Here is a 17432-nt window from a genome sequence, read left to right on the forward strand (position 1 = left end):
CTCAACAATTCCTCATCATACACAAAGCTCATAAAGCTAATTGCTATGCACAATAAAAACGAGGTATTAAATGCTGTAAACAGTTCAATTCACCATATGCTTTCTCACATTCAACTGTGGAGCATGGCGGTCCATTTAAAACATTGGTTCATGACTAAAAATACTGCTGGTTATCTCGGGACACAAAACATGTGAAAACATGGCTATGACTCATAGACTAATAATCCTACCAATAAGCAGGTCTGGGGATAACAACAACATGAGTGACAGCCAGGGAGATGAGAAGGACCAATTCCAAGGCCCTCATCTCAGCGCTGATGCAGACACACAGGGCATCATCCACTTGAGGTAATGCCTACACTGAATAGCATGCCATTAACCGGATACCTTTGATTGTGGTCTAGGGGAAAAAAATCTAAATAATAATTTTAAAAAACGCCCTGCCGAAAAGGGTCATAATCATAACTCAGGAATAGCTCAAGGAGGTGAAACTATGGCTCAAACCCTCTCACGTTCTCCCTGAAGGGAACACAGCAAATACTTTGATCATGCCCTCACCAGGCCAGAGCAGAGTCTTCATTAGACAGAGGGAGGGAGGGGAGGGAGGGAAAGGGGATGCACCTCCAGTACATTCCATGAGCAAAAATGAATCCACAGACAAGGTTGAGTATTAGTTTCAACTGGCTTGATCCAATATATATTACTCATTTCAACTGACAAAGTTTAACAAGTTTCAGTATGACATATCTGACAGGCTACAGGTCAAAAGTTTAAGAACACCTACTCATTCAAGGGATTTTCTTTATTTTTTACTATTTTCTAGATTGTAGAATAATAGTGAAGACATCAAAACTATGAAATAACACATATGGAATCATGTAGTAACCAAAAAAAGTGTTAAACAAATCAAAATATATTTTATATTTGAGATTCTTCAAATAGGCACCATTTGCCTTGACAGCTTTGCACACTCTTGGCATTCTCTGAACCAGCTTCACCTGGAATGCTTTTTCAAAAGTCTTGAAGGAGTTCCCACATATGCTGAGCACTTGTTGGCTGCTTTTCCTTTACTCTGCGGTCCGACTCATTCCAAACCTTCTCAATTTGGTTGAGGTCGGGGAATTGTGGAGGCCAGGTAATCTGATGTAGCACTTCATCACTCTCCTTCTTGGTCAAATAGCTTTTACACAGCCTGGAGATGTGTTGGTTCATTGTCCTGTTGTAAAACAAATGATAGTCCCACTAAGAGCAAACCAGATGGGACGGTGTATCGCTGCAGAATGCTGTGGAAGCCATGCTGGTTAAGTGAGCCTTGAATTCTAAATAAAATCAGACCGTGTCACCAGCAAAGCACCCCCACATCATAACACTAACTCCTCCATGCTTTACGGTGGGAAATACACATGCAGAGATCATCCGTTCACCCACACCGCGTCTCACAAAGACACGGCGGTTGAAACCAAAAATCTCCAATTTGGACTCCAAAGGACAAATTTCCACCGGTCTAATGTTCATTGCTCGTGTTTCTTGGCCCAAGGAAGTCTCTTCATCTAATTGGTGTCCTTTAGTAGTGGTTTCTTTGCAGCAATTCAACCATGAAGGCCTGACTCACGCAGTCTCCTCTGAACAGTTGATGTTGAAATGTGTCTGTTACTTTTACTCCGTGAAGCATTTATTTGGGCTGCAATTTCTGAGGCTGGTAACTCTGATGAAATTATCCTCTGCAGCAGAGGTAACTCTGGGTGTTCCATTCCTGTGGCGGTCCTCATGAGAGCCAGTTTCATCATAGTGCTTGATGGTTTTTGCGACTGCACTTGAAGAAACTTGAAAAGTTATTGAAATATTCCGTATTGACTGACCTTCATGTCTTAAAGTAATAATGGACTGTCGTTTCTCTTTGCTTATTTGAGCTGTTCTTGCCATAATATGGACTTGGTATTTTACCAAATAGGGCTATCTTCTGTATACCACCCCTACCTTGTCACAACACAACTGATTGGCTCAAACGCATTAAGGAAAGAAATTCCATAAATTAACTTTTAACAAGGCACACCTGTTAATTGAAATGCATTGCAGGTGACTACCTCATGAAGCTGGTTGAGAGAATGCCAAGAGTGTGCAAAGCTGTCATCAAGTCAAAGGGTGGCTATTTGAAGAATCTCAAATATAAAATATATTTTGATTTGTTAAACACTTTTTTGGTTACTACATGATTCCATATGTGTTATTTCATAGTTTTTATGGCTTCACTATTACTTTACAATGTAGAAAATAGTATAAATAAAGAAAAAACCTTGAACGAGTAGGTGTTTTAAAACTTTTGACCGGAAGTGTATCTGTCAGTGCCTCTTAAACTCAGATTTATTGCCTGACCCCGAGGACACCCACTGACAGACATTTGAATTTCATTTCACATTTCAAACAGAGAAAGTCCAACCCAAACCCCCATCCACACAGATATAGATACCCTACTGTCCATGTGCAATCCGTCCCACATCTCACCTCTGATGGCCTCCTGGGATTCCAATAGAACCCTCCGCATGCATGACCACACACAAACACACTTACTTGCACTGTGGAGCTGATCTCGGCAGCAAAGCCTCCGGTGATTGGAGCCTCGTGACTGATAAGTAGCCGTCCGGTCTTGGCCACCGACTGAAAAACACAACACACACAGTCTGATCAATACAGTGTGACACATCACCCACTGACAAAATCTATGGTTACTGTAGACATAATGTCTCTCCCCAGCCTGCCTGTGGTGTCTAAGGCAAGCATGTGGCAGGCAATGAGATCAGCAGCGTATTATGGTACCATGACAAATGTACAACGGGGTAGAGGGTGAACATGATTTGAGTAGGCAAATACAGTTTGTAGCATGTTCTAACACAGGGGTTCACAACCTTTTCCCCCCGAGGGAACCCTATTTCACATTTGATACATTTAGTACAGTTAGTTCAGTCAGCCCATGAGTAACAATTCATCACAATATGAATAGCCCCCGGAGATAATAAATACTTAAACTCACACACACACACACGCAAATCCCATTCTAACAGCATTTGTGCAGCATATGTGTGTGTGTGCACAAACGAGTGCAGTATTTTCCATAAGCGCTGGCCTTCGGCTAAAAAGCTTCAGATAGTTAGCAGGCTACTTTTTCCACTTAATTGATTAACTCGGCTTCTTCATTGAAAAGTTTCAATTCACTAGCCAGAAAAGTCTGTATAGCCTTCTCCCAATAGAATGAACTAAACTAAACTGAACAAAAAAATAAAATGTCCTCTCACTGTCAACTGCGTTTATTTTCAGCGAACTTAACATGTGTAAATATTTGTATGAACATAACAAGATTCAACAACTGAGACATAAACTGAACAAGTTCCACAGACATGTGACTAACAGAAATGGAATAATGTGTCCCTGAACAAAGCGGGGGTCAAAATCAACAGTAGCAGTCAGTATCTGGTGTGGCCACCAGCTGCATTAAGTACTGCAGTGCATCTCCTCCTCATGGACTGCACCAGATTTGCCAGTTCTTGCTGTAAGATGTTACCCGACTCTTCCACCAAGGCACCTGCAAGTTCCCGGACATTTCTGGGGGGAATGGCCCTAGCCTTCACCCTGCGATCCAACAGGTCTCAGACGTGCTCAATGGGACTGAGATCCAGGCTCTTCACTGGCCATGGCAGAACACTGACATCCCTACCTTGCAGGAAATCATGCACAGGACGAGCAGTATGGCTGGTGGCACTGTCATGCTGGAGGGTCATGTCAGGATGAGCCTGCAGGAAGGGTACCACATGAGGGAGGAGGATGTCTTCCCTGTAACGCACAGCGTTGAGATTGCCTGCAATGACAACAAGCTCAGTCCGATGACGCTGTGACACACCGCCCCAGACCATGACAGACCCTCCACATTGATCCCACTCCAGAGTACAGGCCTCGGTGTAACGCTCATTCCTTCGACGATAAACGCGAATCCGACCATCACCCCTGGTGAGACAAAACCGCGACTCGTCAGTGAAGAGCACTTTTTGCCAGTCCTGTCTGGCCCAGCAACGGTGGGTTTGTGCCCATAGGCGACGTTGTTGCCGGTGATGTCTCGTGAGGACCTGTCTTAACAACAGGCCTACAAGCCCTCAGTCCAGCCTCTCTCAGCCTATTGCGAACAGTCTGAGCACTGATGGAGGGATTGTGCGTTCCCGGTGTAACTCGGGCAGTTGTTGCCATCCTGTACCTGTCCTGCTGATGTGATGTTCGGATGTACCGATCCTGTGCAGGTGTTGTTACATGTGGTCTGCCACTGAGGGCGATCAGCTGTTCATCCTGTCTCCCTGTAGCGCTGTCTTAGGCGTCTCACAGTACGGACATTGCAATTTATTGCCCTGGCCACATCTGCAGTCCTCATGCCTCCTTGCAGCATGCCTAAGGCACACATAGGCAGATGAGCGGGGACCCTGGGCATCTTTCTTTTGGTGTTTTTTCAGAGTCAGATAAAAGGCCTCTAGTGTCCTAAGTTTTCATAACTGTGACCTTAATTGCCTACCGTCTGTAAAGTGTAGACTAGATTTAGTATTTGCCAGAGTACATTTATTTGTAAGACTAGTTTTTCTGACTAGATTACTTATCTACCACCTTCCCTCAAAGTCCCACCCACAGTGATTGATTGATTGACAGGTCTGGAACCCTAACAACTCTGACTCACAAACATCTTGCCCCTTCTCCTGACAATCCCACCCACAGTGATCGATTGACAGGCCAAACTGTTAAAGGGACAGTTCACCTAAATTACAAAAATACACATTGTACTGTACTGATGTACAAGCATGATTCAGAAGATGGAGAGAGAGAGATGTGAAATTAGCTAGAGAAGGATGAACTTTTTCAATGATAACTAGGTCTATCTATCACGTTTCACGTTAGATTTATTAACCACAAAAAGGTAAGACGTGTTTTTAATTCTGGTGCCGCTCTGCAAACACAAGCTTCTTAGCTAGCTAGGTCAAAAGGACATTCAAAGTTCTTCCATATAAGCCGCTCCTCCTAGATATAATTCTGTGGCCCTAATTCAAATAATGCATGTCATAACAAGATGCCCACTGCCTCACGCCTTCTCCTTAACACTCTCCCGCTCTTTTCTGCCACTCGCAACATTTCTGTTGCATCTTGCTCCATAGTATACACTTGTCTGTCCATCATGCATGTAAACAACTAGCTTGCCTGCTCTATCCGCAAAGGAATGATATAAACCGTTACTTTTTTATTGGTTCGAACTGGTTCAGACCTTTATTTTGCTGGTTGGAACAGTGGAACGGAACGAACTGTATGTTTGCACGGCCAGGCTTTGTATGATATGGATGTTAGAGAGAAGTAGGATGTGTTCTTTTGAAATGCTATTGGGGTTTGACTTAGGCTGGTAGACAACGAGCTGCATGACATGCTGAGAGAGCAGGATGATCATGGAGATCGCATCTCTCAGGCTGGTCATCTGGCTTTACTGTAAACCCTGCAGAAGCAGGACAACGAATAGGTTACGGTGGAGGAAGAAGATGCAACAGACCACAATGTATATCTAACACTATCGTATAGTCTGATCTCATCCAAACCTCGTCTGTCTCTCCTCAACTCCATCGTCTCCAAGTCTCCTAATCACATCGCTCTATCCTCAATAGATTATTTCCCTACTCTTGATTAGGAGACAAATAAACAGCACAGCAATTATACTTGACGTTAGCTACTCCGTCAATCCAGTCTGTAAAAACCTGCTAGTGTTGTGTGGTAGTAATGGACTGGTTCAGCTGAAGTGTTTCTATTGGATCGTGCAGCCCTGAGCTGTGAGTGGAGAGAAATTGCTTCTCCGGTTTGGAATGAGAATATTGTTTCCACAGAGATGATGCATTACAGACAAAGCTGTGATTCTCTCATTCTCTCTGATTCTCTCACTTATACAAGAGGGTCTACTGCAGGCATGTGACACACTGCAACTAGAACAGACAGGAAGCAAATGAATCACCTGGCTCCTCCACCTTCTACACCACTTGGCAAGTGAAGTCCCAATGTATCACAACACGCCCTATCTGCAATTCTGCAGCTTATATACAGCGTTATTTTTTACTTGGTGGTGTGGACTCCTGACCTCACTCAAAACATAGCCGAGAAATACGCATATAGAAAAAGACAAAAACATAGCTTCATTTGTTTACACCAAAAGGTACCACAGATACAGTATCCGAACCAAAAGTGTTCTGGGCGTCTCTGATGTTAAAGAGGTTGGTTGAGTGTTTGTTTACGTTGCTGAGGTCCCTGGTTTGGTTGCAACACACTGACTCGGTCAGAGACCACATACTAATATGGGGATCTCACCATGACAGTCTCCAGAGTCAACTGACTGGAAGAATGCCTGCTTTGACAGCCATGGCATTTCTAGGTATGGACCTCCGGTTGGGAGTAGGACTGTCCAATCACTCAGGAATAGATATTTGTACCATCCCTTTAAAATAATAAATTGCCATTAGATTTGTATCCCTGTCTACTGAGCTTGAGTAACTGGCTACAGATCTGGAAATTGGGAGAACAAGAGGGTAACGGTGCCTGGCAAACAGGGTAAAGCAGAGAGCAAATCAGGCAAGGGGTGAAAGAGGGCACCAATATCATGCTGTGACATGTTACGGAATATGACTCACAGGGAGAGTGAATAAGTGAGGCTACCGCCCAATTCCCTGCAGCTAAATTGACCCCATTCCTCCTGCTTGTTGTCACTCACACACACGAGAGAGATTGTGTTTAAATAAGTGTTTCACTTCACTACCTCAGTGCCAGGAGTGGAGCTGCATACCATAATCCAACACAAGCACAATCTTCAGATGCTTCTAACACAAAGAAGGCAGCGCTGTTATTTCAATTTCGTGAGATAGCATTTCACCCCCCCGGGGGCCAGGGAATCGAATGACCCATTTAGTAATCACACTCCAAATGCCTTCTGGATTTCCGCACTACTAGGCGGGACGGTGGTTTGGGAAAGTCTCTCCCTGGCCCGACGAGTATTCTGATGTGTGATTGTGACTGTGCATTCCAGTGAATGCTGTGACAATGAGACAAGACAAAATGTAGCTATTGACGTCTGGACCACACCGCAGGGGTATTGCTGAATGTAAAGCAGGGGTGCCCAAAATGTTGGACTATGTGGGCTAAATAGGAGTATGAGAAACAGGTGAGACTTGGGCCAAGAGTACGTTAGATTACACTCTTATTAATAGTCACAAAAATGCTATAAAATAAACACTATCAGATTCAAACTGAGGATTATTCCAGCTCCCAGATCTCTTTCCTAAAATGCTAGATCACACCCAGCAATTTTCTGTTATGAAGAAACGTACATTTTATTGTGAGCTAGACCGTTTAAAGCCATAATCACTGCTTATCCTTTTGGATAAAGATTTTGTGGGCCAGACAAAAAAAACAACGGAGAAGAAAGGGCTTCATGTCCATCTCTACTTTTCTTTCAATCTCTAATACGTCTGTCTGTCTTCTTTCAGTCTGTCTATTTTCTGTCCGCCTTCATTCAGTCAGTCAGTCAAGTCTTCCTTCTACCCGTTTTCAGTCTTCCGTCTGTTCCTCCCTGTCCGTCCCGGTCTTCCGCCTCCATCCTCACCTCCCGCCTCCGTCCTCGCCTCCCGCGTGTCTCCCCCCCGCTCGTCTGTCAGTCCGTCGGTCCCCCGCCTGTCGGTGAGTGTCTGTCTGTCCGTCTTCCTTCCGCCTCTTTTCTTCGTGTTCCATTTATCAGTGTTCCGTCTGTCTGTCTCGCTCTCTCAGTGGCACACGGCGCTTTTAAAAAGGGCAAATACCATGGCGGTTGCCGTCAGACCTCAGCTTATATTGCTGACCTCACTGGCACTGTCCTACTCACTCATCACAAATCACTGCCTCACCCAGGGGACAGGGACGGGCCAGACACTTTTCTTGGACGCACAATCTCTGACAGCAGTGTACTCATTTACTCAAACATAGTAATTGAGGCCGGACCTTTAACCCTGACTCTTCAGAGGAGCCAGTGACCCTTTCTCAGAAGCACACTACCGATTGATTTCACTCATCAAAACCAATCATGGTGGTGAACATGGACCCAATGTCATAATGTCAATTTGCCTTATATAGACAGTGGTGGAGCCACAGCAGAGGGCCCAGACGTGAGCAGTAGGCTTTATCCACATGAGAATTATACGCTTGGAGCAATGAGAGCACACAGACATGCCATGAATCTCACTGTACACTCCAGCCAGACAAAGACAGGCATGCATACTAACAGGAGGCTTTTATTGCTACAATTTAACTCCTTGGACAGTGGCCTGATGAATCAGTGTGTGTGTGTGTGTGTGTGTGTGTGTGTGTGTGTGTGTGTGTGTGTGTGTGTGTGTGAGAGAGAAGAAAAGGGAGATGAGGAGAGGAAGAGTGAATTAGTCTGTGTGTGTGATCCGTGTAATCAAGACTCAAGTAGAACTTTCAAAAACCCTCTGAGACAATGAGTACGGCGCTAGGAGGCTACACGATAAATCTCTCCTCCACCTCCTATATGAAAGAGTAAAGCATGAGAAGAGGAAGACCGGAAGGTAAAGGGGGAAATGTGGAGAAATTAAAATAAGAGGAAAGGAAGGGTGAAAGAGGAGAGGGAACGGGAAGGGAAATCTGAGAGAAGCGACGAAAGGCAGAAGTGGACAGAGGAGAGTAGAAGGTAGGCAGAGTTGGGTGGACGGTAAGAACCCAGAGTCAGTCGGGTGGATGGGTAGAGAGCAGAAAGGAGAGCATAAAGAGAGTCCGAGTGGTGTATGGTGGGAGAGGTTAATGTCCTCTCTGGAAAATATGGAAGACTTAAAAGAAAGGGTTGAAAGGGAAGAGAGAAAAGGAAGGGAAGGCAGAAAGAGATGGCAGAAAGAGGGCGACAAGATAAGAGCGTGAGAAAATAGAAATGGATGTCCATTGTAGTCATTCTATTTCAATAGGTGGGACAAAGGGGTTAATGTCCACTCTGGGTCTGTCGAGTCGCAGTACCAGCCTGGGAGGAGGAAGGTCCTGGCGGTAGGGTGGCGACAGTGGTGACTGCACATTACTGCTCATTGTGCTGCAGGGCTTTCATTAACCCGGGCCCGCTCGCCGGAGAGGGAATGTCATGTTTACAGGCGTTCCCATACACACCCAACATAATGAGCAGAGCTCAGCTTCACTCTACTCTGCCTTGGAGTCCCAGGCCATGCAGCCTACGCTCCGGTCCCAGCCACACTACCACCAACCAACATGCAGCCAGCCCAGCCAGCTAACCCAGTAGCACAGCCTTCAGGCTTGAGCCACTCAGTCCGACTCTGCCTCCGGGTCACTGGATCCACTCATACGGACACGGTTCAAGGCTAAAATCCCTCAGTCGAACAGAAACTTGCCAGGAAATCAATTGAAGAAGTTGAACCTCGACTGATTGACAGTTCTATTATCGCCCAAGACCTGTCAATATTGCAATTCTGATGGCAGTTCAATAGATTTTCCTGGCTGCTTTGAAAATCTTCAGAAGCCGATATTGATGTCTGCCGGAAAGCAGAATGAAAGAGAGACACAAAGTACAACCACAAACTGATCATGGACTCTCACTCTGTAGGACTGTGTGAAGTCAGAGAAGCGAACAAACACTGCGGTTGAGTGGTACAGAAGAAATCAATGTGTTTCATATTAGCAAAAGTCCAACACAAGTTTTAAATTAGGAGAAACAGTTTATAAAATGTACAGTGGGGAGAACAAGTATTTTATACACTGCCGATTTTGCAGGTTTTCCTACTTACAAAGCATGTAGAGGTCTGTCATTTTTATCATAGGTACACTTCAACTGTGAGAGACGGAATCTAAAAATAAAAAAAATCCAGAAAATCATATTGTATGATTTTTAAGTAATTAATTAGCATTTTATTGCATGACATAAGTATTTGATACATCAGAAAAGCAGAACTTAATATTTGGTACAGAAACCTTTGTTTGCAATTACAGAGATCATACATTTCCTGTAGTTCTTGACCAGGTTTGCACACACTGCAGCAGGAATTTTAGCCCACTCCTCCATACAGACCTTCTCCAGATCCTTCAGGTTTCGGGGCTGTCGCTGGGCAATACGGACTTTCAGCTCCCTCCAAAGATTTTCTATTGGGTTCAGGTCTGGAGACTGGCTAGGCCACTCCAGGACCTTGAGATGCTTCTTACGGAGCCACTCCTTAGTTGCCCTGGCTGTGTGTTTCGGGTCGTTGTCATGCTGGAAGACCCAGCCACGACCCATCTTCAATGCTCTTACTGAGGGAAGGAGGTTGTTGGCCAAGATCTCGCGATACATGGCCCCATCCATCCTCCCCTCAATACGGTACAGTCGTCCTGTCCACTTTGCAGAAAAGCATCCCCAAAGAATGATGTTTCCACCTCCATGCTTCACGGTTGGGATGGTGTTCTTGGGGTTGTACTCATCCTTCTTCTTCCGCCAAAGACGGCGAGTGGAGTTTAGACCAAAAAGCTCTATTTTTGTCTCATCAGACCACATGACCTTATCCCATTCCTCCTCTGGATCATCCAGATGGTCATTGGCAAACTTCAGACAGGCCTGGACATGCGCTGGCTTGAGCAGGGGGACCTTGCGTGTGCTGCAGGATTTTAATCCATGACGGCGTAGTGTGTTACTAATGGTTTTCTTTGAGACTGTGGTCCCAGCTCTCTTCAGGTCATTGACCAGGTCCTGCCGTGTAGTTCTGGGCTGATCCCTCACCTTCCTCATGATCATTGATGCCCCATGAGGTGAGATCTTGCATGGAGCCCCAGACCGAGGGTGATTGACCGTCATCTTGAACTTCTTCCATTTTTGAATAATTGCGCCAACAGTTGTTGCCTTCTCACCAAGCTGCTTGCCTATTGTCCTGTAGCCCATCCCAGCCTTGTGCAGGTCTACAATTTTATCCCTGATGTCCTTACACAGCTCTCTGGTCTTGGCCATTGTGGAGAGTTTGGAGTCTGTTTGATTGAGTGTGTGGACAGGTGTCTTTTATACAGGTAACAAGTTCAAACAGGTGCAGTTAATACAGGTAATGAGTGGAGAACAGGAGGGCTTCTTAACCTCTTTCAGCTAGGAGGCACTATTTTTATGTTTGGGAAAATAACGTTCCCAAGGTAAACGGACTATTTCTCAGGCCCAGATGCTAGAATATGCATATAATTGACAGATTAGGATAGAAAACACTCTAAAGTTTCAAAAACTGTCAAAATATTGTCTGTGAGTATAACAGAACTGATTTTGCAGGCGAAAACCTGAGGAAATCCAACCCGGAAGTGCCTTTTATTTGGAAAAATCCCTGTTCCATTGCCTGCCCCTCCTCCATTTAAAGGGATATCAACCAGATTCCTTTTCCAATGGCTTCCTCAGGCTGTGACCAGGCTTTAGACATAGTTTCAAGCTTTTATTTTGAAAAAATGAGCGAGATTTATCAAAACGCGTCAGGTGTCCTTTGATTAGTTCCTGCGCGCGAGAGATGTAGCTCGACATTTTCTTTCTCTGTAGTATTGAATAGTTTACCGTCCGGTTGAAATATTATCGATTATGTATGTTAAAAACAACCTGAGGATTGATTATAAAAAACGTTTGACATGTTTCTACGAACATTACGGACACTTTTTGGAATTTGTCGTCTGCCTTTCAGGACCGGAACGAGCCTGTGGTTTTCTGAACATAACGCGCAAACCAAATGGCGGGTTTTTGGTTATAAAACTAATCTTTATCGAACAAAAATAACATTTATTGTGTAACTGGGAGTCTCGTGAGTGCAAACATCCGAAGATTATCAAAGGTAAGCGATTAATTTTATTGCTTTTCTGACTTTCGTGACCAAGCTAATTTGCGGCTAGCTGTTCTTACTGTTTTGTCTAGTGATTGATAAACTCACAAACGCTTGGATTGCTTTCGCTGTAAAGCATATTTTCAAAATCTGACACGATAGGTGGATTAACAACAAGCTAAACTGTGTTTTGGTATATTTCACTTGTGATTTCATGATTATAAACATTTTTAGTATTTTTTATTTTTTATTTGGCGCTCTGGAATTCAGCGGTTGTTTACGAAAATGATCCCGCTAAAGGGATCCGTGCGTCAAGAAGTTAAAGAAAAACTAACAGGTCTGTGAGAGCCGGAATTCTTACTGGTTGGTAGGTGATCAAATACTTAAATACTTAAAAAAATAAAATGCAAATTGATTACTTAAAAATCATACAATGTGATTTTCTGGATTTTTGTTTTAGATTCCGTCTCTCACAGTTGAAGTGTACCTATGATAAAAAATTACAGACCTCTACATGCTTTGTAAGTAGGAAAACCTGCAAAGTCGGCAGTGTATCAAATACTTGTTCTCCCCACTGTACATGTGAGATCTAGCCTATACTTCACACGGCTAATTTGGTACAACTCTTTCCAACAAAAAAACAAATAGCAGGGTTCACAAAAACAAAATCCAGCACACACGCTACACACAAAAAAACATCCCGGGAGAGTCGCCAGAGCACCTGCAAGAAGAAACTCCCAGCGTTTTCCCCAACCCTCCGTTTCCACAGGGCACTACGTCAAAACCCTGGGACAGGAAGTGAAGACAGTGAACCCTGCCGCCAGCGAGGAGTCGTGGCCCCGTTGGGCTTTAAGTCGCCCTACCCACCCTGTAATCACCGCCGCTGGGTTCTAACTCACACCACCGCCTTGAGATCTCAATAACAAAATGGTAGTCGCGGCGCAGCTTGACTTGTTACACAGGCCTTTTAAGTGGCGCTGCACAATTAGCGAGAGGGGTGAGTGCCTGGTGAATGGCCAATTGAAGCACAGAGTGTGGGAGGAAAACGTGCACACACATACACACAGTCTCAGCACTGGGCCCTTGGCCAAGCCTGCCTACAGAGAGAGGAGTCAGGACGCCAGGGGAGACCTCAGAGAGAAATAACTCCTGACATCCCATAAAGGCCCAATAAACCCAATTCAAATCAATTACACTACCTTTCTGCCCTTAAACCATACCGCCATCAACAACTCGGAGCGCAGACCACAGGACCTGACGAACAGGCATGAGCAGTGGTCTGTAAATGTAAGAAAGGGGGAGTTAAACTTGTGTCATATGATCTCGTTCTTTTTATTTTACCTTTATTTAACTAGGCAAGTCAGTTAAGAACAAATTCTTATTTTCAATGACGGCCTAGGAAGAGTGGGTTAACTGCCTTGTTCAGGGGCAGAACGACAGATTTTTACCTTATCAAATCCCCGAGCTGACCTTGCAACCTTTCCGTTACTAGTCCAACGCTCTAACCACTAGGCTACCCTGCCGTTCTCTGTAGCCGATGTGAGTAAGACCTTGAAACAGGCTAACATACTCAAGGCTGCAGGGACAGACGGATTACCAGGATGCGTGCTCAGAGCATGTGCTGACCAGCTGGCAAGTGTCTTCAATGACATTTTCAACATCTCTCGGACCCAGTCTGTAATACCTACGTATTTCAAGCAAACCACCATAGTCTCTGTGCCTAAGCATGCCACGGTAACCTGTCTGAATGACTACCACCCCATGGCACTCACATCTGTAGCCACCAAATGCTTTGAAAGGCTGGTCATAGCTCACATCAACACCATCATCCCAGAAACCCCAGATGACACAATCTCTATCGCAATTCATACTGACCTTTCCCACCTGGACAAAAGGAACACCTACGTGAGAATGCTGTTCATTGACTACAGTTCAGTGTTTAACACTATAGTGCCCTCCAAGCACATCACTAAGCTAAGGACCCTGGGACTAAACACCTCCCTCTGCAACTGGATCCTGGACTTCCTGACGACCGCCCCCAGGTGGTGAGGGTAGGTAACACATCCGCCACACTGACCCTCAACACTTGGGCCCCTCAGGGGTGCTCAGTCACCTCCTGTACTCCCTGTTCACCCAAGACTGCGTGGACACGCACAACTCCAACATCATCATTAAGTTGGCCGATGACACGACGGTGGTAGGCCTGATCACTGACGACGATGAGACAGCCTATAGGGGGGAAGTCAGAGACCTGGCAGTGTGGTGCCAGGACAACAACCTCCCCCTCAACATGGGCAAGACAAAGGAGATTATTGTTGTGGACTACAGGAAACGGAGGGCCGAACAGTGGAGCGGGTCGAGAGCTTCAAGTTCCTTGGTGTCCACATCACTAAGTACCTATCATGGGCCAAACACACCAACAAAATCGTGAAGAGGGCACGACAATGCCTCTTCACCTTCAGGAGGCTGAAAAGCTATATAGCTGCACCATTGAGAGCATCACTGCTTGGTATGGCAACTGCTCAGCATCCGACCACAAGGCCCTAAACCTTTTCAAAGACTTCAGCCACACAAGTCTAAATGACTATCAACCCGTAGCACTCACTTCTATAGTCATGAAGTGCTTTGAAAGGCTGGTCATGGCTCACATAAACGCCATTATCCCAGAAACCCTAGACCCACTCCAATTTGCATACCGCCCCAACAGATCCACAGATGTTGCAATCTCTATTGCACTTCACACTGCCCTTTCCCACCTGGACAAAAGGAACACCTACGTGAGAATTCTGTTCATTGGCTACAGCTCAGCATTCAACACCATAGCACCCTCAAAGCTCATCAATAAGCTAATGATCCTGGGACTAAACACCTCCCTCTGCAACTGGATCCTGGACTTCCTGACAGGCCACCCCAGGTGGTAAGAGTAGGTAACAACACACCTGACAAGCTGATCCTCAACACGGGGGCGCCTCAGGGGTGCGTGCCCCCTCCTGTACTCCCTGTTCACCCATGACTGCATGGCCCAGCACCATCATTAAGTTTGCCGACGACACAACAGTGGTAGGGCTGATCACCGACAATGATGAGACAGCCTATAGGGAGGAGGTCAGAGACCTAGTAGTGTGGTGATCAAGACAAAGTTGAAGATTGTGGACTACAGGAAAGGGAGGATCGAGCACTCCCCCATTCTCATCGACAGGGCTGTAGTGGAGCAGGTTGAGAGCTTCAAGTTCCTTGGTGTCCACATCACCAATTAACTATCATGGTCCAAACACTCCAAGACAGTCGTGAAGAGGGCACGACACAACCTATTCCCCCTCAGGAAACGAAAAAGATTTGGTCCTCAGATCCTCAAAAGGTTCTACAGCTGCTCAGCATCAGACCGCAAGGCACAACAGAGGGTAGTGCGAACGGCCCAGTACATCACTGGGGCCAAGCTTCCTGCCACCCAGGACCTCTATACCAGGCGGTGTCAGAGGAAGGTCCTAAAAATGGTCAAAGACTCCAGCCACACTAGTCATAGACTGTTCTCTCTGCTACCGCACGGCAAGTGGTACCGGAGCGCCAAGTCTAGGTCCAAAAGGCTTCTTAACAGCTTCTACCCCCAAGCCATGAGACTCCTGAACAGCTAATCAAATGGCTACCTGGACTATTTGCATTGTTCTCCCCCACCCCCACATTTTTACACTGCTGTTACTCTGTTTATTATCTATGTAGTCCCTTTACCTCTACATACATATTACCTCGACTAACCTGGTCCCCCTGCACATTGACTCTGTACATAGCCTTCGCTACTTCTAATTTTAGAGTTGCTCTTTAAGAAAATACTTTAAGTTATTTTTCTAAAATCTGCATCATTGGTTAAGGGCTTGTAAGTAAGCATTTCACTGTAAGGTCTCTTGCTCTCTCTCTCAGCCCCTGCTGGTTGTGCCAACTTATGAAAACAAAAACAGGGAAAACACAGCAGTTTAGTGTTATGGGGAATTGATGGCTCATTATTGACTCGGCCTGTTCTCCATCACTGTGTGTGTGTGTGTGTGTGTGTGTGTGTGTGTGTGTGTGTGTGTGTGTGTGTGTGTGTGTGTGTGCATCTTCACCAATGTGTGTGTATCTGTAAGGTGCCAATGGGTGTGCATCACTCACTTGTATACAGTAGGGTTGTCTCACATCACCCACACTGACTGTATGTCATGTCAACCCTGACCATAAGCTTCCTCAGTGGCCAGTTAGAACACTTTAGATTCAATGTGTACCACATCCCTGAATCCCTCCAGGAAAAAGCGCCTCCAAAAGGATAGAGAGCTCCTTGTTCCTCTCACCCTTTTTTTAATGCCTCTGTGTGGATTTAGCAAATGTAAGCCTGGCCTCCGCTAGAAGGTGACACAGAGGAATTCTAGAAATCTCCAGTGCCGAGGAATGTGGAACGCAGTGTGTGTGAGTGAGTGAGTGATCGGAGGAAAAGGCAATGAGAGAGAGCCTGAATGAAGAGATGGAGATCAAGAGACACCATATTAATCTCACAAACAGTGTTGAAACAAAGGCAGTAAAAATCTAATCAACAATGGGCTTAATAAATCCCTGTAGTCTGAAAAGCTCCTCACCACTCCACCACAGTGCTAGCCTCTGGCAGTGTCGGGTTACACACCATACTTTCACCAGGCAGCGAGCGATAGAGCGGGGGGGGGGGGCTCTGGAGCTGCCACCGAAAAACAACCATGAGTCATTTTCCACTGATAAAACCGCCGAAACATCACCACAGTAAGGACTGTTTATGACATACTGGACAATAAGCACGCAACCCCACTGGGCCAGACCAGAGTACTGTGTTAATATTGTAATTACAGACATCGGCTACAACAATAAATATGTAGGAGCCAGCCCCAAAACCACTGGGCTCTTTCTTCGTGAGACATTTTCTCTAGGGATTGTTTCCAGTGCCTTTCGGCCTAAAACGGACCAAAGATATTATAGAATAAGTGCGACCCAGTAAGCAGATACAGGCTCTAACCTTGAAAATATATATATATATATGTTTTTAAACATTTTAAACAATGAGTAGGTGTGTCCAAACTTTTTACTGGTACTGTGTGACACTGCTTGCCCTCAGCCAGTCGACTGTAATAACCGGCAGCTTGTGAGTATTCTGAACTCAGACTGAGGTGCTTGCTGAGGACATCTACAGTGCACTCAGAAAGTATATTTAACCTTTTACTTACTCCATATTCTGTTGTGTTACAGCCTGAATTTAAAATATATGAAATATTTGTTTCTCATCCATCTACACACAATACCCCATAATAACAAAGTGAAAACATGTTTTTAGAAATGTTTGAAAATACAGAAATATAATTTATAGGGATGCACGGTATAAAAAAATATTTCAAAAAATTAATAAAAGAAATCGGTGAACATATCAGAATCGGTTGATATTAGCTAAAAATGCCAAAATTGGTATCAGCTAGTTTAACGCCAATGTTAAAACTGATGTCAAAGCTACCGTGCATACCTACATAACGTAGGTACATGACACCACGTAAAATTTGGCGCTACACGTGCAACACAGCATTCCTAACCTAGCCCACATAA

At 45.1% G+C, this 17432-nt stretch overlaps 1 protein-coding gene across 1 annotated transcript in view; it reads right to left on the reverse strand.

The window, feature by feature from the left end:
* The window catches only part of LOC120031308 (2-oxoisovalerate dehydrogenase subunit beta, mitochondrial-like), a 90900-nt gene that overhangs the window by 17245 nt on the left and 56223 nt on the right, over positions 1-17432 (reverse strand). Inside the window, exon 9 of the mRNA XM_038977005.1 lies at positions 2569-2655. Within this exon, the coding sequence (XP_038832933.1) occupies positions 2569-2655 (87 nt within the window). The remainder of the gene's footprint in view (positions 1-2568; positions 2656-17432) is intronic.

This window comes from Salvelinus namaycush, chromosome 37 (genome assembly GCF_016432855.1).
Source record: "Salvelinus namaycush isolate Seneca chromosome 37, SaNama_1.0, whole genome shotgun sequence".
Lineage (NCBI taxonomy): Eukaryota > Metazoa > Chordata > Actinopteri > Salmoniformes > Salmonidae > Salvelinus > Salvelinus namaycush.